Below are 24,581 nucleotides of genomic sequence, written 5' to 3'. Positions count from 1 at the left end.
ATGTCTTCTAAGCTCTAGCTGGCTACAGACTGGGGTTGAGGGATGGATGTTGTACCCCTCTCTAACCAACACGGAAGAACCTGAGGGTCCACTGGAAACCTTAGCAGTGGCAATGCTGGATCTGACCCCAGGGCGGTTGGCTAGCCCAGGGTCAAGTGTGTTTTTCCACTTTTCTGTTATTCCAAATAAGATACATAGCAATTAAACAATGGATGTTTCCTTGGTATTTGTTTCATTTCAAATAAATATAAACACATTTACATCAAAAGTATATGGACATTTTCTGTAGTTTGGCAAAAAAATAAACCGTGATCGACACATTATCAGTTACAAATGTTAAGCTGTCACCTAGAAATCTGTGTCATAAGAAATATAAAATACAACAAAGACTGGTACGCCAAAAGATTACATTTTAACTCCATAGAAAAGCTACTTCAGTTCTCATTTGCATTTTGAAGGAAAAAAATTTAAATCTTCCATTTTAGACTGAAGCATTTTGGTCCTCATGGATAGCTGGTTGATGAACTACATACATACATATATATATACATATGCACACACGTGTGTATATGTTCGTAATTTTTAAAGAGTCTCATTCTTCTTTTTGTACAGCTGTTCCAGGTGTGGAACGGGGTCCATTTGACCTAGAAGCTTTGGCAGAGGGAGTAGACACAGTATTCACTATGTTGATTCATCATCAAACAGCTGGCAATTGGCTTTAATTTCTATATCACCCGTTTCTACTTTCTGCTTTTACTTTCTTTGTTTCCTTTTGCAGTCACACTTTCACTCACTTGGCATGACTTGACTGAGAAGCTCATTAACATTTTACTATTGATGAACAATGCTAATGATTCTGGTTTTAAAAAAGTTAGTATTTTGATTTAAGAAAGAATTAACAAGGGGCAGTTTAATGTTAAATATACATATTGTCTCAAAGTTTTGGTGCAATATAATTTTCACCTGAAACGTTACTAGATAGATTTGAGTTCAATCACTTGGGTGAAAATTAGTTACAAGCTTGTTGTGGGGAACACTGGGTGCTATGTTTGTGTTAAACGAAAAAAAGTTCAGTTTTTCATTTCATCTGGCAACTTTAACAAGATCCTCAGAAAGAAGTTCTGGATATTTAAGTGCTTGCTATAGACAGGCTATGAACAGTTGGACTCCCTTAAGAAGATTATTACAGGCATTATTTCTGAAGATGAACACCTTTACCTTTGGCTTCTAGTGGAGGACGTAAACATCAAAGTGAGAAGAGGTTTGAGTCATTTCCTATCTACCTCTTCCCTCCCCTCCCAGGGGATCTGAATGCCACATTGATATACTTCTGAGAACTCACTGCTGAGTACATGAAAAAAAATTCTTTATAGCGAACAGTTGCCTCTTGGTTGCGTTATCCCCAAAGAAAAGGAATTAAATACAATTTTTATTCCTTACTTAAAATGAGAGGTAGACTTTCACAGAAGTACCTTAGATCTAAAGAAAACATGAACCAAAACAAAATCGGGGCCCATCTGTGCGAGCGTTTCACCCAACAGCCTCTCTGCCCTCCCTTGGTTTGATTAATTCCTTCTCTACTGGCTTCTGGGAGCCTGAGCCCCAAATAATACTTGAACACAACATAAATCTGGACTTCAAGCTTCTTTCCCTTCCTCCAACACAGGTGATCAAGGAAAAGCTTCTACAGTCCAAAGTCAAAATGTTTCCGAATCAGAATCATTTTCATTGTACCCATCCTCCGAGCCTACGTTGTTACTGCACAGGCTAACCATGCTACCCAGATTGGAGAGGGTTGTCCTGCTCAAATTGTCTTTTTTAAAGCAAACGAAGTTGACAGCCGTCATTGTACCGGAAGGAGAAAAAGGCATCATGGTAGCCAAAATGAGGGCCAGGCAGTCAGCCACGTCTTTGTTAGGAGCGCAAGCCAGGGCCGGGGTATGACCTGGGCGTAAATGCAGACAAGGCAGTGGTTAGTCCGGGCGTCCAGAGGCGGCGCGAGCATTCCACACTACATCTCGCGGGATCTCAGAAGCGGAGATGTATGTCGAGTTAGAAATCATGCGGGGAAAACGGAGAGTCACTCTCCACAAATCATGCTCGGGGTGAGGCTAGAGGGGAGAGGGAGGGGGAGACGTTCTATGGAGGGCTTTTCGGCTTTGTTTTTTCCAGCTCACATGACTACGGCAAGCACCATATCATCCAAAGTTAGGCAGAATTCCAGCCTTCGTCTAGTGAACAGAAACACAGGGGGGCGGGTGTGGGACACAATACCACAAAGAACAGCAGCAGGACAACCGGGAAGACGTTTCCACTTGAGAGCACACGCACACCATGAGCCTCAGGCCTGGGCCTGAGTAGGACTCTCATTCTGAGAACAATGACTTTGCATTGTTAGCTAATTGTGTGTCAGATTGGAAAGGATATTGGAAATTACATGACCATAAAAGTGAGTAATGTAGTTATGTCACTTTATATACACGCTATATACAGCATACACCAATGAACTGGTCTTAGAAAAATGGAATCATTTGAATAGATCAGATACAGGAAGGCCCTGGTTGTTTGTGGTTAAAAATTTACTATCATATAAGAGAAATTTAACAGAATATTAAGAAATAGCCACCCCACCAACCAAATCTGAATCGGAAATGTAACGGACATAAGAAAATGACTATGCTTGCCATAATTAGAGTCGTGTCATTCTCTACCGTTTAGACTTGATGTGTCCAGTCCAGATGAGAAAACTGCCTCGACACATAAAACAGCTGTGTCTTGGGGAGGTCAATTAATAATTCTTTGACTTAATTGTTGCCTGTATCCACCCTTTTTTCCACTGGCCTGAAAGGGTTGGCCAGAGTTTCTACTACCCAACGAGTAGAGCCCTCACTTAGTCACTCAGAGGAACTGGCTCAACGAAACTTAACATTTTGTTGTTTTGTTTATCATCACTTGACCTGCTTTCCCTGCCCTGCCCTTTAAGAGATTCTTCTTCTTTCTGGTATGAAAACAAACAAGAATGGACAGGTATTTTAGCATTCCATTCCACCAAGGTCAGTGAGGAGTAAAGGAATTCCGATTGTAGCACCGCACAAAATCGTCCCCACATGTCCCCAGGCCTACGAGATGCAGCTAAGCTCCAAGATAGGCTGCAGTTCCACTGACCCAGGGTTCTTGGGCCTGAGGTTGCTATAGCAAACCTCAGATGTAGCAGATTTACACCAGAGAAAGGCAAAACTAATTTATTCTGTTCTCTTTGGTTATTTTGGAGAAAATTTGTGGGCCTCTGCATGCCAACCCTAAGGTATATCATGGAGATAAGAGGGTGAGGGAAGGTGAGGCAGGAAAATCAAAGAGATGGGGTAGGAGAGAACTATCTGCACTTCCTAGATGAGTCAGGTTGGGGACAGAGTAGGGTACATGCTAGGATAAGTGGGGCTGCAAAACCAACACTAATAAAAGTTAGCTAATGATGTCAGTATGGCTGCTTACTTCTGAGAAATAGGCATGAGCTGCTAATTCCAATACCTGTAATAAGCAGTTAATTGAGTTATATTAATACATTATAATGCTTTAATTAAATGCCACATTTAAAAAATTACTTAATTCATAAATATCCAGAAGTTCCTTTTTTGCTCCCCAAGGTTAACAGGCATTCTGCTTAAAATGGCGGTTTAGTACAATTCTAGCATTCATTAGCTTTCAAAATTTCTTAGGAAACAGAGTAGAAAGCTTCTGTTAAGAATTAGTTCATTTAGAAAAGAAACATTATATAGATCAGGGGAAGCTTTCAAGTGTAGACACTAGTTAAGAAATTTTATTCGTATTCTCCAAATTTCCATATGGGGAATATGAGTTCTGATCTGTACTTTAAAAAGAAAAAAAGGTTTGATCTCAGAATGAACTGAAATACGATCAAAGACTTAGGTTTTTACTTGAGCCCTTGAGCATGCACTAATGACATGTGTAATCCCTAACTCTTCAGCATACACAGTTAGAATTTTGAATGCCAAGTTGAAAGTTTTCTGGTGTGTCTAAGATAGTTTAACCACCATGCTGAGGAGTTAGAGACCAGCTGCTGACATTACATGCAAAATGGACAGCACTGGTGTGCTACAGGTAGACTACGTGATTTACAAAAAGACAGACAGGATGAATTATCCTCGTTTGATTTCTCACACACATAGAACTTCCAAGGAGGAGAGAATTCTCACTGCCTTTTTAGCTAGCTTCTATCTTTCTCATTTTCCTCTGGCATAACCAGCATATGGAAAGTACCTGCAGTGGCTGTTTACTTTTACCACTTACCATTTTCATCTACAGCAAGGACACAGGCCCCTTTGGCCAGCAACTCCTCAACTACCACCTTCAAGCCATTGCGTGCAGCGACATGGAGGGGTCTAAAAAACACAAGACCAAGCATCAGTTGTGGTACGTATTTGTGTGAGAATGTAGCATTTTGGTTAGCCCATGTCACTAAAGGGAAGAAGTACTTAAGAATCTACAAATAGTATGTGGATATTTTTACTGTTTAAAAAAGGTATTTGTTGACCAGATCTTTTCCAGGTGCTAATGATCCTACTATTCTTACATATTTGGCCCAGGTTTCTCTGCAGATGTTACAAATATTCTGCATCTCAAACAATCTCAATGACAGTACATAGGAAGACAGAGGAAGAACTCAAGCTCTTGGGTGTTTTGCAGAAGGTTCTTTACCACTTGATTTCTACTACAGCATTTGAATCACTGTTCCACACAGTTAGCTCATCAATAAGTCATCCCCCTTTACAGAATCTCAAAACTCTTTGTTATTTTAAATGCACATAGATGTTTTACTGAATTTATAATACCTTAAAGAATAATGTCAAACTCAGTATGTTGTGCTATATATTGCATAACAATCTTAAATGAGGTCAGGCGGAGTGGCTCATGAGTATAATCCTAGCACTCTGGGAGGCTCAGCTGGGAGGATTGCCTGAACTCAGGAGTTCAGGACCAGCCTGAGCAAGATCGAGACCCCATCTCTACAAAAAAATAGAAAAATTAGCGAGGAGTCTTGGTGCGTGCCTGTAGCTACAACTACTTGGGGAGGTTGAGGCAGGAGGATCACTTGAGTCCAGGAGTTTGAGGTTACAGTGAGCTACGATGACGCCACTGCACTCTAGTTAGGCCAACAGAGTGAGACTCTGTCTCAAAAAAAAAAATCTTAAATGAAAAAAAAAAAAAAGCCTAATATTCCTTTGCCTTTAAAACACATGCATAAGTAATTTCCTAAAATGGAAAATGAAGCAGCTTTTAGATCTTTCACACTGAGGATTACACTGAATGATATTAAAATATAATTAAGACAAATAGCTTAGAAACTCTTCAAATGTATTCTGGGAACCTGATTTATAATACTGTCATTTTCCAGTCAGAATACATAATGCTAATGCATAATACAAATAGTTTCCCCAAATATGTCAGTCTGTAAGCCCTTAAGATTTTTCTAACAGCCCACTAAATTTATAATGTTACCCCAGGAACATCAGCAAAGAAAAACACAGATTTCACAAAATTCTATGAAGACATATCAAAATAATGATTCTAACTAAAACTGTCTAGCTTGATCAGCATTTGTAGGTAAGTGACTGTCAACTTTATGCAGAGGAAGCCAGGTCTGCATCTGTCACCACTGTGTTCCCCAGAGCTTGCCTGGCACTTAGCAGGCTCTAAATATTTATTTAACAAATGAGTATGACTGGGGGTCTGAGTCAAACTTTGGTAGTTACACTTACGTCTGCAGTGCATTATTTTTTGCATTAATAAGGCTCTCATCTTGTATCTTGTCAAGTATTAACAAGGCACATTTTTCATGACCCTAATAAAGAAAAAGAATGATAAGAAACATGGGACAGAGACACAGAAAAGTTTCTGAAAAATTACTTCATTATCCTTTAAATTGAAAATGAATTTCCTCTGCCTGAAAACATTCTATAAGACGATATTTCCTGAGTAATTTTTTTCTTCTAAAAGCAAATTGGTCCAAGATACTCTGAGATTCTGAATAAGGTCTATTAGGACTTAGTTAACATAAGTCTGATCTAAAATATTAATATTTTTAAGATAAATTTTAGAATTAATGTCCAGAGAGCTAAAGCAGATGACCTAGTTTAGCTAGGTCAGCTGATAAATAGGGAGTATCCTTTAAGTTCTTCAACATTACTTTTTAAACATACATAAAAAGTCCCACCTCCTATCTCAAGCCTTCAATTACCACTTCAGTGAAGCATTTATTCTTAGAATTCCCATTACACCTATCATCTGTGTCACTCATCATCATTTATTATTGTCTTATATTGTGAAGAGGCCCTATTTCAGGAAAACTAATTCTTTTCTTCCTCAATTGGGGAAGATATCTCTCTGTATCTTATGACAATAGATGGTTGATCATTTTTGAAAATCAATTGGTAAGTCAGAGATCCTTTCATGATTTCAAGCCTGGTGCACTCTTAAGGGGTCATGGTTTCCTAAGCCCTTGCTAAGCAACATGTGGCCCATAGACCAGCAGTAGCAGTATTTCCTGGGAATTAGAAATGTTGACTCTTAGCCCCCACCCCAGACCTAATAAATCAGAATCTGTAATTTCACAAAATCCCCAGGTGATTCATTCGCACAATAAAGTTTAAAAAGCATTGCCCTTATATTCACTAAAATACTACATTTTGAAATAAACTGCATAAAACTGAGCACTTTTGTGTTTTCCATGGGCTTCCCAGAGCATGAAGTGAGAAAATGGAAGCAATGAAAGGAATGGCTGAGACTTCTGACACCACTGGGTATAGGTAACACCTTCAATATTTTAACTATGTTGAAATAAATCACCATCACTTGGTACCAACTGGCTTCATACTATAATGCCTCATATGGGAGACCCTTAAATATAATTTTAGAAATATCCATGGAGGTTTCATTCGGATGTACTGCTGGTGGAGTGTAAGCTGTTGTCACCTTATTAGAGGGCAATTTCGTGTTAAAAATGTTTTTATCCTTAGACTCAATAACTTTACATTTAGGAATTTATCTTAAAGGAATGAGTAAGGATTCCTAAAAAAGATTTCTCTACAATAAGCCTTATTTGTACAGGTTGGACACCCCAAATTTGAAACTCTGAAATCCAAATGCTTCAAAATACAAAACTTTTTGGGCATCAACATGACACTCAAAGGAAATGCTCATTGGAGCACTTTGGATTTTTAGATTTGGGATGCTCAATAGGCATAATACAAATATTCCAAAATCTGAAATCCAAAACACTTCTGGTCTCAGGCATTTCATGTACTGAACCTCCAGTAGCATATATTTGAAAATACGCTGTATGTCTAATAATAGGAGATAGGTTGAATAAAGAATGGCACATTCCTAAGGTGGAATACCATACCTCTTCTAAAACACCATAAAACATGATGTCTAAAAGAAAGATATTCATAATATATGATTTAGTAATTAAACCAAGTTATAAAACAGTTTGGACCCACTTTTGTAAAACCATATATAGGTATGTATATACATATAATATATAAAAACAAATTTATCTTTTATGGAAGCAGGAATCTTAAGCAACATGTGAACACAATGCTATTTGAAGAAACAAACAAACACATTCTTTGATTTGAACTGTGCTCCAGAGAAAAAGGAGGAAGGGTAGAAATACACATAGATACATTCATTTGCTGCACAGTAGAGTATTGTTTGGCTGTGTTATTACAACGTCTTCAAATGGAACAAAATGAAAACAAGTGGAGCTGCTTATATTTTAGAAGCCATATAACTGGGGTCCTTCCCTTCTAGGTGGTACCAAAATGTGGTACCACAACCAGGGAGACAGATACAGTGGCAGCATCAAGGCAGACTGTGGCAAGAATGCAAGTGGCAAATGTCATGAAAAGCATGTCCTTATCATTCATGTTGATGAGGCATATTCTCATCAACCTGGTGGCCCTACCCTTTCCTTCTCTCCCCTTTGATTCCACTTACAGTTGACAACATCCTGAAAAAACGTACCTCTTAACTAAGAGCCATGCTACACAGCTCTGAGATAGACAGAATTTCAGTGGCATTACTACTGTTATTATTACAACACTAAGTAACAATATCTTACATTCATTTACATACTTTACTACTAGCCAAATGTAAGGGTGTATTCAAGTCCTTATCCTTTACAGTCAGATCAGCCTGGGCACTGTTCACCAAAATATCTACAGAAAAAGCCAAAAAAAGGGTTACTTAGACTAGATGCTAATCACATGCATGTTGAAGAAGTTACTACAAAAACTGTAACACTTAAATTAGTATAGCTCACAGAATCATATTTAATGTTTTCAAAGGAAAGGGGCAATTTATTGCCGTATTTGTTCTACCCAAATCTAAGGCTGACAGCCATTAATTTTAATTGCTTTTACAGTTCACTATTTCCAGTTAAAATGATTCTGTTGTTATATTTCGTTTCTAAACCTGGGGAAATTTCACTGCAGAAAGGTTAGCTCTCTTTCACAAGGTCCACCAATAATTAAGTAACAGAGAACTGCAGATGACTGAGCAGGAAGTGGCTTAAGTAACACCGTTAGTGGCCCTTGTTTACACGTATACCAAGAGAGCATCTGATTTCCTGATGTTACATTATTTCGGTTTTTGGATAGGTGTAAATGTGAGGTCCATGAAGCAAGTACACACCCACGGCGCCTGCCTGCCCGTTCTCAGCAGCCATCATCAGAGCTGTTTTCCCTGAATTGTCTGCTGCGTTCACTTGAGCGTTGTGTCTCAGAAGAAGCTGCAAGCACTCCACGTGATCAGCAAACGCTGCCGCATGGAGGGGTGTCCTAAGGATTTAAAACAAATAGGATTTTAGTTTCCTTTAAACTTACCCTCTCTTTAGTAATTGCCCAATAAATACGTAAATGATGTTGTCTTAAGGATTTATAACTTCTCAGTTTATAGAGATAATGATTAAGCCCCCTGGAAAGGCCATTTCAGGTGGACAGTGAAGTGTCAACTATGTGAATGGCGGCCCCTAGATTTGGGGGTGTATGTGGTGGCCCTGATAATGAAATTAGCATCTTTTCTGACCCTTTAATCTTAAGTTCCAGTGACTTCACTTTCATCTTTGAGATAGGTATCTTCAAAATTAAGCCTTAAATTGGTAGGTAATTGTTCTGATTAAATAAAAATTTTAAAAGCCCACATCCTCTAAATGTGGATAGTTGACTTCTTTCAGAGGATAACTTGCCATTGTTTATCAAAATTAAAAACTATCAACCCTTTAACCAAGTAATTCCACTTTTAGGACTTTATCTTTCAGCTACACTTGGTCGGTCATGTGTACAGACACATATGAAAATGTTCACTGCACCACTCTCTGAAACAGCAAAATATTGGAAACAACCGAAATGTTCTTCAGTAGAGGCAGGCTGAGTATAATATATCCAGCTTTAAGAAGAATATGGTAAATCTGTATGTTTTGGTATGGAAAGATCTCCAAGATATACTAAAAGCAGAGCACTGTTATAGAATGCTCTCATTTGCACAAAAAGAATGTGTGTGTATATATACACACATATGTTTGTAGATACGTATAGAAAATATTTAGGAGAATACAATAATTTGGAAATAACATTGTCCAATAGCTTTCTCTGTGGAAGAGGCTAGGGATTCTGGGCTCAAAGGGAAATTTCTTTTAACTATATACCCTCTGTAATATTTAATTTTTAAAAAATATGTTTATATATTACTCTTTCAATTAAAAAAAAAATAGGTGTTTGGCTACTCTGCAGCCACAAAGCAGAGACTAAGATTCATCAAGATAAAAGGCATGCCACCTTAGGATCACTTACCTGCCTTTGTCATCTCTGCAACTGACGATACTGGAATCTATGGCCCCAAGTAGCAATGATGCACAATTCTCATGATCATTTATTCTAAAACAAAAATGGATTTTAATGTAAAAATATTGCTTTTAAATTATATCTTCTTCTACCCCATCTTCCTATGCACTGTGTATTTAACAATCTGATGATGCACTTTAAAAAATCTGATGCAAATACTTGTGGTATATGTTTCAATGGCATACACTCTATAACCCCTATACAACCAGGTAGGAGTTTATTGCACGCCACTGTACAAAGCACCATATTTGGTGTTTTGGAGATACCAAAATGCAATAGACATGATTACTTCAGATTTAAAATTACTGACTCTTTGTCACTTACATTTTCTTTATTGGTCTATTTTATGCCTCCAATATCCTTCCAATCAAATCACCCAGCTTCATGGGAAGCCCAGAGACAATCTAGAGACAGCATCCTCAGGTCAAGGGACCCAGGCTGACCATGAATGCCCAGTGGAACACAGACCCCTAGTCTGTGATTTAAAGTCACTATCATCTGACAATGGCTCACACTGTGAGGCTAGAGCAAAAATTATATTTACTATAAAAGGACTTACAATATATGAAAAATGGAGATTTACAATATATGAAAAGTCTTTCTGGCATAAAATGTCTTTCTAACCGTCCCCGGGCATATTGTTGTTAATCCGTACTTGTTTTTAGAATTTGGCAGACAAATGTGAGTCACACTGCAAGAGTTCTTCACATCATGTATGATGTGCCTCTCAGCCCACCTCTTCATGCAGTTTTCACATGCATTTGATATGTGCGCACCCCCCAAAAAGCCCCTGGAAAATCATTAACATTAGGGACCACACTTTCCCATCAGACCTATATGTCTTTAGCAGCAGAATGGAATATTTTACTCTTATCTGTAATCTAAAAGCTTTTTCCTTCCCTAAAAGGCAATTTCTCTATGTGTAGTTAAAAGAATTAAAGTAATGCCATTAACTTCCAGCATTTCTACTTACATTGCACAGTGCAGTGGAGTAAAGGGATTACCAATAAATTTGCGAAAACATTTTTGCTCCAAAAGTACCTCTATACAGTTTTCGTTACCTGGAAGGAATCAAAAGAATTTAAAGTTTCCAAGAAAGAAACTGTTCAACACAATCTGTTTTTTTCATTAAGTACTGAATTCTGGCTTATGAATTTTCCTGAACTGGCTGAATATTCATTCTTCATGGAATAAAATTAGCAAAATGCCAAAATGTTATTAACTGTGTTCACAGGTGTTCTGAGACACAATGAACAAATAAAACTGTGAAGGCCATATGGTCTGGTGGAGAGAGATGGATAAGACACCTCATTTGTAAGCAGAATAGATTCTATGTTACTTTCAGCTCTTGAGAGATAGATGCCTAACATAGGCATGCCTCAATTTGCCCATAATTAGAACAGAAATTTACCTTTCACCCACATGAATAGGTTTACCTACATTTATACACTCCAGTGAAAGGGAGAAGATATGATTAGTAGAAACCAGTCCTTAAGATCAGGCTTGTGAAAAGGCTTTGACTATAAAATACAATGTAAACATTTTAAATGGCACCAAGGACAGTTCTTGGTACATCATGGGCACACAATAAATATTTTTTAAATAAGTAGATAAATTAATGTGAAGAATTATTTTCAACAAAACGACAAGTGGTTTCCAAAGCCACTGAATTTGAGTTAAGTAAGGTCCCAGCTGTCAGTTCACTTATGTGATGGAAAGGTGGTCTTACTAATAACCTAACAGAGAAAAATAAACCATCAAAGAGAAAGTGAGAGAAATAAACTCAAACACATAATTGCCCCCTTTGAAGAGACAACTCACAACACAACTACCCCCTTTGTTTTGTTTAACTAAAACACCTGTGACCTAACTCCGTCTCCCTAAGAGTTTTCTTTTCGCAGCCTTGAAAAGCCCTAAGTGGACAGTAGGGGTACAAGCTCCCCACTCCAACTCTCCATCTCAGTTCCTGCCAGAAACACACTTCAAAGACTCAGATAAGTTGGCTTCACAGAGAAAAGGAAAAAAAAGAAAAAGCAAACACACCACTCTGTAGCTGCTCCTGCTATCAGCCTGCTAAAACAGAGAGAGAGAAAAAAGCCATCTTCACCCTTTGAAACCACCCAGCCACTTTTCCTCAGCTGCCCAGCGCTTTCTTTCTCCTTCTCTGTGCTGTGGCCATTCCCTCCTTCTGTCTCTCGTTCTTTCTTGAGAAAGAAAAATAAGCTTTCTTTCCTAAAACTATTCTATTCCTGGTGTGAGAATTCTTTCTCCAACCAGCCGTGAGCACCTAGTGACTTTCACATCCTAACAGTGACTTAAGGCAATTTACTTGGGATTTCTGAGCCTCAATTTTCCTACATCCATAAAATGAGACTAGGAATACCTGTCCTACCTGTGTCACAGGATGGTGGGAACTTTACTTAATAAAGAACCTCAATGTGGTTTGTGAAGTGATATATGTCCTGACGACTACAGTACTTACCAGTTTGAGCAGCTGGCATTGTCTCCTGGGGAAAAAGCTTCCCCAGCCTTACTAAGCTTTCCCTCATTACAAATCTAGTAAAAAAATGCTCTATATGTTTCCCAATTATAAGGCGGGAAGGTGTTGCTATCTGGCCTTGGAATACAGATTGCCCTGAAACCTCTTCTGGGCTGAACTCAGTGCTAAAGTAGTGAAAGTTCCCTTATGATCTACCTCAGAATGATGTATCTTGGACAATCTGAAGTATTAAAATACAAATCAAACTTTTCTTGAACCTAAAAAGAGAAAAGGTGATACTGTTTTTAGGAGGATTAAAAAGTATATGAAGTAACAAACATAAAAAGCCCCCAGCTTTACGCAAGTTATACTGTTTAGCTTTCCAGCTGCATCCAGTTCTCACTCAAATAGTCCCAGACACCTCAACTTCTCTGTTAGCACGAATCCCCCGAAGACCCAGCTTAGGGTTGCACCTACACATACCGTCCCTTAGGTGGGGACTATGTGAATCCCAACCTAAGAGTCTGTGTAGGTGGGACTGGAGATTATGGAGCTACTTTCATTATTTCAAAATGCCCAGTGAAGGGGATTCTGGAAAGATGGGAGCTTGAGCCTCAGACCTGGAGGAAGGCTACATTGAAGGGGTAAATTGCTTAGGAGAGGGCTGTTCCTCCTCTCCTGCTTGTACCTGGAGAGGCCTCAGAACAGAGAGACCTCCCAGGCCAACCCCGGGGAGAGGATGTGGTCTGCAGCAGGTTTGCGGCCTGCCATGATAATCAGCACTCTTGCTACCTCTGTCCCTGCTCGCAGGTTCTCCAGTGCCAGGGAGGTCCCACTGCTTGACCTAAATGTGGGCTAGGGAACCCTCATCCATTAGTGGGTTAAAAAAAAAAGAAAAAGAAAAAAGATCCTCCAATGATAGGGATGGAACAAAACCAAAACCAAATTGAAGAAGTAAAAAATGTGGCTCTCATTGAGGCAGAACCAATAAAAAAAAAAAAAAAAAAAAGAGGACTATAATGAAAACACATGAGATCTTAAATCAATACAATTAGAGAACACAAACTGGAGACCATTCTTCTAACTGAAGTATCACAAGAATGGAAAAACAAACACCACATGTACTCACCATTAAATTGGAACTAACAGATCAACACTTATGTGCACATATGGAAGTAACATTCATTGGAAATCAAGCAGGTGGGAGGTGGAGGAGGGGATGGGTAAATTCACACCTAATGGGTACAATGCACACTATGTGGGGGATGGGCACACATAACTGATTCAAATGGTACAAAAGCAATTTATGTAACCAAAACATTTGTACCCCATAATATTCTGAAATTAAAAAAAAAAGACAACACACACACAAAAAAAACCACTTTCTGGAACTAATGATCACAATTTCTACATTAAAATGTTAATAGAAGAATTGAAAACATAAAAATTAAATTATAGAAGCAAATTAAGAAATATATGGGAAAATATTCATATAATCTTAGAGGTAGGAAACCTTTTTAAGTAAGATGGGAAGCCTAGATACCATAAAAAAAGATCTGACAGACTCAATCAAACTACACAAAAGCTCAAACTCTCTGCATGAAAAATGACATCATATACAAGGAACAAAAACATTTGCAAGATACATAACACACAGAGGATATCACTAAGACAAGGTGCTCCTACAAACAGATGAGAAAAGATAACTCAATAGAAAAAAAAAGTGAACAAAGGATGGAAAAGATAGTTTCCAGAAGAGGAAACACAAATAGCCAATAAATATGCTATTAGATAGAGAAATGCAAATTAAAAAAATGAGATGCCTTTTTTTTTGCCCTTCAAATTGACAAAAATAAAAAAAGGTGACATCCTAGGCTAGCAAGAGTGTGGGAAAATAAAACTTTTATACATGTTTGGCGGAGCAATAAATTACAATATCCTTGTTGCAAAGTAATATGGTATAATTTATTAAAATTAAAAAATACATATGCCCTCTTACTCAATAGTTTCACTTCCAGGAACTTATTCTGACAGAATTTACGGTATGGTAATGAAGACACATATTGCTACATTATTTGTAACAGGAAAAAACCTGCAAGCAATCTGAGTATCCATCAATGGGGATATGGCTGAATAAATAATAAATTCTAGTGTGTTTATAGTTATGAAATAATATACAACTATTAAAAGCTCAATCCATATTGATACATGTTGACTTGTAAGGAAATTTGCAATAGAATTTTAAGTAAACACCAATAAAAAAAGTTATGGTATGCTATTCTATGATTCCAGTTTAAAAAATAGATGCACATTTATTTGTATTTATTTATATTCTCAAAGGAAAAATTATGAAAGATACACATCAAATAATATTAGAAAGTGGGTTTGGAAATGGAAACAATTTTACTTTAGACACCAGTATTTTTGAACTGGTACAATTAGTATGCATTTCCATTTTAATCAAATAAGTGAAATAAAACTTTTTAAAGTCTCCCAAATAACAAGTACAACAAAATAAATGGGGAATATGAAACATTAAAAAGAAATGCCAATGGGGATGGATAACGTGTGCAAAAATACAGTTAAATAGAATGAATAATATGTGATAGCACAACAAAGTGACTATAATCAACAATAAGTTAGGGTATACTTTAAAATCACTAAAAGAGTAGAATTGGAATGTTCCTAACACAAAGAAATGATAAATGCCTGAAGTGATGGATACCCCAATTACTCTGATTTGATTAATTCACATTGTATGCCTGTATCAAACATCACATATACCCTACAAAGATATATAACTATTATGTACTCATAATAACTAAAAATAAACAAATTTTAATTAAAAATGCCAAAAGATAATCCATTTACTAGAAATCAATTGTGACAGATTATGAAATCATTTTTTTTGTTGTTTTTAGCTATATTACTTTAATTCCTTGTGGGATCCTTGGCTATCTTACATAGCTCAGAAACCCTGATTAAAGCTAGTTATTTAAGATTATCAGAAGTTCTGATTAGGAGTTAATATGTTACTGATTAACAAGAAGGGGAAAGTGAACTTTTACTCAAGGAAGGCATCATAGCAGCCATGGAAAGGGGACTACAGAAACAAACAAAAAACAAAAACAAAAGTATCTTGGGTGCAGAAAGATTGGAAATTATGGTTTACAGCATTATGCTATGTTTTCACCTCCACTGAGGTCATAGAGGTCCTGGGGTAGGAAGTGTAGTGGAATCAGTCAAATGACAAGCAACTCACCATTGTAACAAGCCCAGTGCAATGGTGTGTAGCCTTGGTTATCTTTGAAGCAACAGTCCTCCTCGGAAAGAGCCATCTGGAGCAGCTCGCTCAGCCACGTGGCATGGCCACGAGCAGCTGCGTAGTGCAAGGGCGTCCTCCCTCTGGAATCTTTACAGAGAATTGACACTTCCTGTTCCAGCAGCATTTGCACACACTCCTCGTGTCCTGTCATAATCTGATGCATTGCAATTAAAAACACAAAACAAACCTCAGAAGACTCAGGAAGAAAAGAAGTTGGCTGAATGAGGCTGGGCTCAGAGCAAGTAGACAGACGCCTGGGCCTTAAAGAAAGCAGACTGTGCCCTACTTCAAGGGCGGGAGGCAGGACAGTCCCAGCAAAATTCATAACAGAAAAGTCAGTGAACACCAGCATTTTGGAACCACCTCTTGATTCTCCAAACATGGCCATGAAAAGTACAGTGGTAAACATCAGCCTTAGGAGGACATGAGTTAAATCTTGGCTCCCCCTTGGCAGGTCAATTGGCCTCTCTGTGCCTCACTTTATTCACCTGTAAATAGGAATAGTAATAATGACCTCAGATATTGTGAGGACTAATGAGATATATGCAAAAGCTGCCAGCCTGTTGCACGACCCAGAGGAAGTGCCCAAGAAATAAGAACTGTGATTATGACACGTAGAGTCCCTCTTCTTTTCATTTATCAGGGTGTTTGGCGCCATCCCAAAAGAGCAATTTTATGATTTCTGCTTTTGTCTGTTTCTTTTATTTGACATGTTTAAAAAAACAATTCAGCAGATGTGTGCAAAAAATTGTCCACAGGATATTTTGGCATCATTTGTAATAAAGAACAATTAGAATAGCATGACTACTCACAACCAGGTAATCACGAAAATAAATTATGGTACTTGAACACAAGGGAGCATTAAAAATGATGGTGCATTAAAAGGTGACATAAAGAAAATCCTTACTTTACTAAGAGGAAAAAAGCAGATTCCAAATAATATCTTCTGTATTCTTTCTTTTTAAAATTTAAAACAAATCTCCATACAGAAAAAAAAGATTGGAGATATATATACACACCAAAAATTGGTTATCTCCAGGAGGTCTGATTACCAGTGATTGTGATTTTCTTCTCTTTGCTCTTAAAAAATATTTTGCAAATTTTCTATCATGTGCATGCATTTTATAATCAGAAAGCAGAACCAATTCCACCAACAGTAGGTGTTCATGTATCTATTTATCTATACTCTAACACGAAATTTTAAGAGCAAGACCTGAGAGTATCTTCCATTATTTTGCCTTTGCAAAAGATTTTGCAATTTCTTTCTGACTAAGGTTAATTGGTCATGTTAGGAAACAACATTTTTACAAAAAATTCTATGGGGGAAAAAAAGAAGAAACAAGCTCACTGAAAAATTGTTTGACTAACACTGAGATAGATGTACATACCCCTCTGTGTAAAGCCGTGCATCCTAGGATATCAACAGCATCTACGTTTGCTTCCTTTTCAAGTAACAATGAAACAGCATCAATATGTCCGTATGCTACTGCAAGCATCAGTGGGGTTCTAGGGAGAGAGATAAAGTAGGCTTTTAAAAATGAGATTAAAAAAAAAAAAAAAAAAAAACCACTTCCAGTGGGAGGATCTCTCTCTCTCTCTCTCCAACTGCTTAATATTTTCTGAGTGTCCCCAATTTGCTATATGTTACATGGAACAAGCCATCTGCCTCTGCTCTAAGGGCCACATGGAATGGTGTCAGTGAAATTATTCCTAGGGATGAGGCAGGGAAGGTTCCTTTTCAAAATATTCATGTTAATTTCATCATTTTCAGAACTATGTCACATTTACTAAATATCAATTGAGTAGGGAGTATGTGTATGTAGAAGACCCTCTTGCTTCTATCAGAGCAGCTCTACTTTCCTAGTATTCCATATTGTACTTCTGCTCAAGATTTCATTTAGGCCAGGCGCGGTGGCTCACGCCTGTAATCCTAGCACTCTGAGAGGCTGAGGCGGGTGGATTGCTCGAGGTCAGGAGTTCGAGACCAGCCTGAGCAAGAGCGAGACCCCGTCTCTACTAAAAATAGAAAGAAATTATCTGGCCAACTAAAATATATATAGAAAAAAATTAGGACCGGGCGCGGTGGCTCACGCCTGTAATCCTAGCACTCTGGGAGGCCGAGGCGGGTGGATCGCTCAAGGTCACGAGTTCGAGACCAGCCTGAGCGAGACCCCGTCTCTACTAAAAGTAGAAAGACATTATATGGACAACTAAAAATCTATATAGAAAAAATTAGCCGGGCATGGTGGCGCATGCCTGTAGTCCCAGCTACTCGGGAGGCTGAGGCAGTAGGATCGCTTAAGCCGAGGAGTCTGAGGTTGCTGTGAGCTAAGCTGACGCCACGGCACTCACTCTAGCCTGGGCAACAAAGTGAGACTCTGTCTCAATAAAAAAAAAAAAAAAGAAAAAAATTAGCTGGGCATAGTGGCACATGCCTGTAGTCCCAGCTACTCGGGAGGCTGAGGCAGAAGGATTGCTTAAGCCCAGGAGTTTGAGGTTGCTGTGAGCTAGGCTGACGCCACGGCACTCATTCTAGCCAGGGCAACAAAGCGACACTCTGTCTCAAAAAAAAAAAAAAAAAAAGATTTCATTTAGACAAAGCTTCTTTCCCTAAAGAAAAGTCTGATAAATGTAGGGGGAAGAACGGAAGGCTGGGATCTGGGAAGTGAGGTTCTGACTATGGCACCAATTTACATGCCTAGGGCTAGTCACTAGTGCTATTTTGCTCTACATTTCCTATTTTTAAGAGAAGATTGGGTGGGGAATGGGCCAAACAGATGGAAATTACTTTGAAAAAACAAACTTAAGGAAGAATAAAAATCTGAAGGATTTTAATGATGGAGCTAATCTCTTGAGGTCTATCTTACTGCGATTGTTAATTAAAAAATGGGATGTTGCAGCTTCAGAAGAGGGTAAAAATAGGTGGAAAGAGGGAACAAAGGAGGGAATATTAAAAAGAGCCGGGAAACATGGCCACAGCTCCCAAAGGGTGATCTTTCTCATCAAGGTCTGCATATATTCACCTGCCTGCTGTGGTCCATAGGCCACCAGGATGGCTAAATGGTAGCTTTTTTGGTGATACCAATTTGCAAACGGGGAAGAGTCTCCGGCAGAAGGTGCTCTCTCTTTGAAGGGGGAAAAGGCAGGTTGGGTTTTATGCCCCACAGGGTCCAGATTATACAACAGAGTCAGACATATTCAGCAGGTTTGGGAGAAAAAGCTATACATATTTATGAGGGGAGTTGAGCGCATGCACAATGGCTAAACATATACATAACATACATCCCATGTTCACTTTGGGGCGGAGTTTTAGCATTAAAATGAGGTGGAATTTGGCTCCTTACATCAAAAGCTGAATGACAGGACACAAGATAGTTTGTGAACAGTCTCTATAAGTTGGTTGAAACTGGCTTTAAGGTTTACAATTGCTTATCAGAAAAGAATGTTTATAAGGCCAGTCTTACGTGCATCAGAGTTGTAGTAAATCAGAGTTAGGAGGGTCTGATAATTTGCCCGATAGCCCCTATTGTTACGGTATTTAGTAAGAGCATGGTTTTTCTTGTAGCTGGAAGTTGTCATGCCAGCTGAGCCCCGAAACCTCCCTGCTGGTAGGTAACTTTTGTTTCTTTAACTTTAGGGTCCATCTCAGTTGATAAAGGGACACCTGTTTTGGTCTCTCAGATCACAGTACTTTTCTCGGGTATACATACTCTGCATAAAGTCACTTTGTTTCTTTAGGGCCCTCACCCATGAATTTCACCCAAGTATAAAATATTCCCCCAACCTCTGGGTTCAGCAGTCAGCTCTTTTAGCTACTTAACAAACCAACCAATTACCTGTCATGACTGGTATGTTAACCCAAGGCCAAGTGTGAGAACACTTACTGTCCTTTGGCATCTTTCACATCCACTACTTCTGGGTTGTCTGCAATTTCTAGTAATAGCCGCAAACACAGTGTATGACCATTAATTACTGAAAAAGAAAACAATGGTCAGTCTTTTAACAGAACAGCACTACATATATCCCTCCAAAGTGAAATTTACTTGGACTTCAGATCAGTGGTTTTCTTGTTGCTGATAGATACCGGTTGGTTGCTAGTTCACGACTGTTTCAGGGCACAGCATGTTCCAGTGTTCGTCTGTCTTCCCCTTTCTTCCTGTCAGCGCACTTTGATCCTCACCTTCCCTTGCTGGCTGTCATGCAGAGGGAGCTTCTCCCTTAAACTTGATGTCTTGTCTTATCTCCTTGCATGGGACTGATAATCGCTGTACACTAGTCAGTTCCCCTTTTTGTTCCTCTAAGAGAGTCACTCAATTCGATATAATCATCCCGTGTCCACCCTGCCTGCAGCCATTTTAAAAAGAAGGAAGAAGGGGGAGAAGAAGGAGGTGAAGGGAGAAGAGGGGAGGAGGGGGAGGGGAAGAAGGAAAGGGAGTAGAGAACAGGGCTGCTTCTTCTGGGTCATTTTACACTGAGGTAGACATTCCAGCAATAGTTCTGATTGATTAGTGCTGGCTGAAAGCAAGACCTCAAGCCAGCAAGGTGTACATGACCCATCCGTTCACCGCTCATTGATGATGGGCTGGCGCTCTCAGGAGACACGGATGGGCCCGCTGTGGCTGGAGGACACCTCTGTCCTATGCTCCTGAAACCACAGCTGGTGGTTTCTGTGTCTTCCAGTGTCTCAAGCAAGCTGCAGCTGACGCTCCTGTTCCCTCTTCTCCTCCTCCCCTCCCCTGCCATGCTCTGACTCCATCCTGCAGACCCAGGCAGGAAATTCTGCCCCACCTCCAACAGCTGGGGTGGGAGCACAGGGACTTGCCCTTGTGTGCAGCTGGCAAGATGCTTCTTTTAGGAGACTGTGGTCCCCTGGGGGCTGGGAAGCCAACCTCCAGTGAAGATAATCCCCTGGGGTAAGGTAATTTCCTCCAGCTTGTTGAATGGAAACCAGAGCCTTACAATAGACACGGCTCTCCACTCAGGGTGTAAGACGAGAACATATATTGTTAAAATTCCAAACGTGACCTTCTCTCTTCTCTGAACAATGTGAACACTATAAAATAAATTGCATTTGCCACGTTATAGATGTGGGGAGAGAAGGGAATAGAGGCAGCTATGTTCGGTTGATAAAGGCTCTTTGAAGAGCTGAGTTTTATAGTCCTTTTGATTGCTTGCCAGTCATGAGAGAATGCTAATTTAGCAATGACACATTTCTCAAGAACAATAAATACATATTGGAATTAGCTCACATCCATCAACACTACTCAGATGAACTACGGGAATAACACCCAGATTGTGTAGACTTCTGTGTTCAGCTCTTTCTCAGCAATATTACATTTATGTATCTCAGGAGGAAATTTTGTGGATTGGAGTACAGGTAATCTATTGTTGCTGCTGTTGTTTGTGTTTTGTTCTTAAAATGACACTAAATCTGTTACCACTGGGGAAATATGCAAGAAGTTTAATGTATGCCTAATAGGAAGTGATCAGCAAAGGACTGACAGCTAAATACTACAGGCAATGGGAAAAACAGCATATTTTGACTGGTTCCTCTTTCTATAACAATTTGATATTTTTTAAATAGTCATGATCTTAATAGCTCGAACGATTTTTGATTTTTGGCTAAACATAAGAAAACAATCATCTAAGTTTATATCATTCACCCAGTGTACTGGACAGCAAAACAATTTCTAGAGTTGTGTTTTCTTTGTATAGTAGCTTTTTGAATGTAGCTAATAGCCCTCAGGTAAATTTAAGTCGCCCTTATTGTAAAAATGTAGCCAAACTTAAATTTTCTTTGGCTTCCCACACACTACGTTTTTCTTCCCGATTTGCCTTCTAGCAGAAAGATGCTAACATCTTTAGCTGTGGCTGCCAAGTCCAGCTTTGTCTCAGACTAGCTCAGCCTCTCCCTGCCTGTGAGTGACAGCCATTTTTCATGCTGCTCAAAGACGACAACTGTCACTGCAACTATCTCTGCCAAAACCTCTAATAGTCATCCTGGCTCCTGCTTCTCACAGTATTCCAGGGATTTAAAACAAAATAATTCACCTCTCAAGTGAATTGAAAAAGATTCTGGATAAGCAGACCCTCAAAGCACGGGCTAGAGCTTCCACACAGCAGACATTTTGTGGAGAACATTCAAGTGACAGCCTGTGTCTTTTTTAATAAATGGCATGATGCAAATCCAAACAGAGTGAGTCTTCTTGACCACTAGGGGGCTTCATTGGACCACAACCTATAGCACAGTGGCAAATAAGTGACAATGATTGTTCTTTATTGTCTACCTGTTTAGTAGGACGATTTTCCATAATCAAAATAGGCCCTTTGTAATTGTCAGGAATTATATGATAACTAAAGTAGGATGCTTGCCTTCATAATAGGCAACTTAACTTAAAAAATGGAGAACAAAATTTGAACTTTATACCAAGAATGCCTAGGGAGCAAAAAGACTAAATATTATGGGAAATAAGAATTTATAATTCGAGCACACTAACCGTTACTGAACTCATCCTAAAATTTTTTCCAGCAACGATCGTTTTCAGGTATTTATGCAAGAATCAGGCTTTTTCAATCTCCGTATGGTTTTTCTTCAGTGGCTTAGAAGTTCAGGGATGTAGACAGAAACACTTACACAAGATCTATCATGCCAAGAAAATTTTCCCAAGTAACAAGAATCATAAAGTCTTCTGACAAAGTTATCTTCACTTCTTTGCTTCCTCAGTACACCCCTTTCATCATGTAAGACAGTTTTTTCTCTTTATCAGATGGTTATTTACTACTCTGATCAAAGGCTAGTATCATTGGATTTCCTGAGCCCAAAGGTATTTATCTTTTAGCTGAGCTAGAGACTCTTCCCCATTACTTTATATCTGACACTACATCTAGAAGTGTCTGAACACAGGTTTTCACATGCATGGGAGAAAAATCCCAGAAAAGGCAAATTAGTTACTTTTTAATGTACTTTTTAAGAGTCTCTATTGTTACATTTGATGCATCAAGAATCAGAACAACAGGCCGGCGCGGTGTGCGGTGGCTCACGCCTATAATCCTAGCACTCTGGGAGGCCAAGGCAGGAGGATGGCTCGAGGTCAGAAGTTTGAGACCAGCCTGAGCAAGAGCGAGACCCCGTCTCTACAAAAAAACAAACAAACAACAATAACAAAAAACCCCACAGGGGCCGGGCGCGGTGGCTCACGCCTGTAATCCTAGCACTCTGGGAGGCCGAGGCGGGTGGATTGCTCGAGGTCAGGAGTTCAAGACCAGCCTGAGCGAGACCAAGACCCTGTCTCTACTAAAAATAGAAAGAAATTATCTGGCCAACTAAAATATATATAGAAAAAATTAGCCGGGCATGGTGGCACATGCCTGTCATCCCAGCTACTCGGGAGGCTGAGGCAGGAGGATCGCTTGAGCCTAGGAGTTTGAGGTTGCTGTGAGCTAGGCTGACGCCAGGGCACTCTAGCCTGGGCAACAGAGTGAGACTCTGTCTCAAAAAAAAAAAAAAAAAAAGAATCAGAACAAAAGCTAAGAAGCATCACTTAGGCTGGCAGAATGAATGATGCACTGATTAGATTGCTGTTTGATAATTCCTTATATGAAATGATCCTGAAATAGCATTAATTTTATGCCTTAAAATGCTTTTTAATTTTGATGTGTTTTGTTCTATGTCACTTATTCTGAAGATTGCATTATACCTTGTCCTTTATTCAGAAAGTTTTGTGCTACCTTTTGGCCAGAGGTTCTGAACTCTCTTTAGAGTTAAGAATGCAAGAATCTGCCTGGCCAGAGAACACCCATCATCTCCAAGGAGACGGCAGCCCAAAAGCATTTTGGACACGTGTAGGTATATCTGATGCAGAAAGAAAATTGGTATTTTAAAGATTGAGATGAAAGAAGATGCTGTCATCCTTTTATTCAAACTCATGAGTGGGCCACCAAACTACGGTCACAAGACCCTTGACAAGACCTACCTGAGGCATGAAGTGGGGTTCTTTTGGTTACATTGTCTTTCACAAAGATGGACGCGCCCTGATTGATAAGTGCTTCCACACATTCTGTGTGCCCCTTAAAGGCGGCCAGATCCAAAGCAGTGCGACCTTTCTCATCCCTGATGTCCAGGTCCACCAGCGACTGCAGAAGGACTTCCAAGGCTTGATGGTGCCCATTGTAGGCCTGCAAAGAAGAAACCGATGACTCACTCAGTCACCTCCAATCCCACAACAACCCACATGAGGGGCTGGGCCTCCCAGCTCACGGACAGAGATCACTCCAGAGAGCACATCAGAAAAACGCTTGGGATAATGATTGAAACATAGGCAAGCTGGAGAGTTAGACTGAAAACCTGTAATGCACAAACTTCACAGTTACATATAAATTTATTCATATTCTTTCTCTTTTGTCACGTAATTTGCTCCAAAGGCACTTAATGAATTAATGTGGTTTTTATCTATTGATCTAATAATCTAATACAGACTAACAGCTAAATGAATTAATATATTCTTACATCTGTCAGTTCAATCCTAAACATATCGATGTAATTCGAATTTATTTCAGGAGTCTTTTCTGTTAACAAACCTGGAGAAAAAAATTACTAAAAATATCATGGACTTTGGGATTCAACAGAGGCATATAGATTTTCTGTTATAGCAGAACACTTCACTAATTTCTAACCATGGGACCTTAGTGAATTTCTTAATTTCATTTAGAGTTTATATCCTCATCTATAAAATGAGAGCAAGAAAAGCTGCCTCCCAGGGTTGTTGTGAAGATGAAAAGAGATAAAATTGCACAGTCTTTGCATAATATCTTTTGTGTAGTAGATACTTCTTTTCTTCTTTATTTCTTCCACTTTATT

At 39.1% G+C, this 24,581-nt stretch overlaps 1 protein-coding gene across 1 annotated transcript in view; it reads right to left on the bottom strand.

Annotated features, from left to right (window-relative positions):
- Positions 1-1,527: 1,527 nt before the first annotated feature.
- Positions 1,528-24,581, bottom strand: part of ANKRD44 (ankyrin repeat domain 44) — a 277,984-nt gene continuing 254,930 nt past the window's right edge. The window contains exons 18-28 of the mRNA XM_069468977.1: positions 23,698-23,899; positions 19,609-19,696; positions 17,113-17,230; positions 15,662-15,878; positions 10,894-10,981; positions 9,870-9,953; positions 8,713-8,858; positions 8,155-8,237; positions 5,778-5,860; positions 4,309-4,400; positions 1,528-1,945 (exon numbers count right to left, since the gene is read on the bottom strand). Coding sequence (XP_069325078.1) covers positions 1,698-1,945; positions 4,309-4,400; positions 5,778-5,860; positions 8,155-8,237; positions 8,713-8,858; positions 9,870-9,953; positions 10,894-10,981; positions 15,662-15,878; positions 17,113-17,230; positions 19,609-19,696; positions 23,698-23,899 — 1,449 coding nt within the window. The 3' untranslated portion in view covers positions 1,528-1,697. The remainder of the gene's footprint in view (positions 1,946-4,308; positions 4,401-5,777; positions 5,861-8,154; positions 8,238-8,712; positions 8,859-9,869; positions 9,954-10,893; positions 10,982-15,661; positions 15,879-17,112; positions 17,231-19,608; positions 19,697-23,697; positions 23,900-24,581) is intronic.

This window comes from Eulemur rufifrons, chromosome 1, assembly GCF_041146395.1.
Source record: "Eulemur rufifrons isolate Redbay chromosome 1, OSU_ERuf_1, whole genome shotgun sequence".
Lineage (NCBI taxonomy): Eukaryota > Metazoa > Chordata > Mammalia > Primates > Lemuridae > Eulemur > Eulemur rufifrons.
Note: the sequence above shows the minus strand (reverse complement) of the source record. Positions and strands in the feature narration are given on the sequence as shown.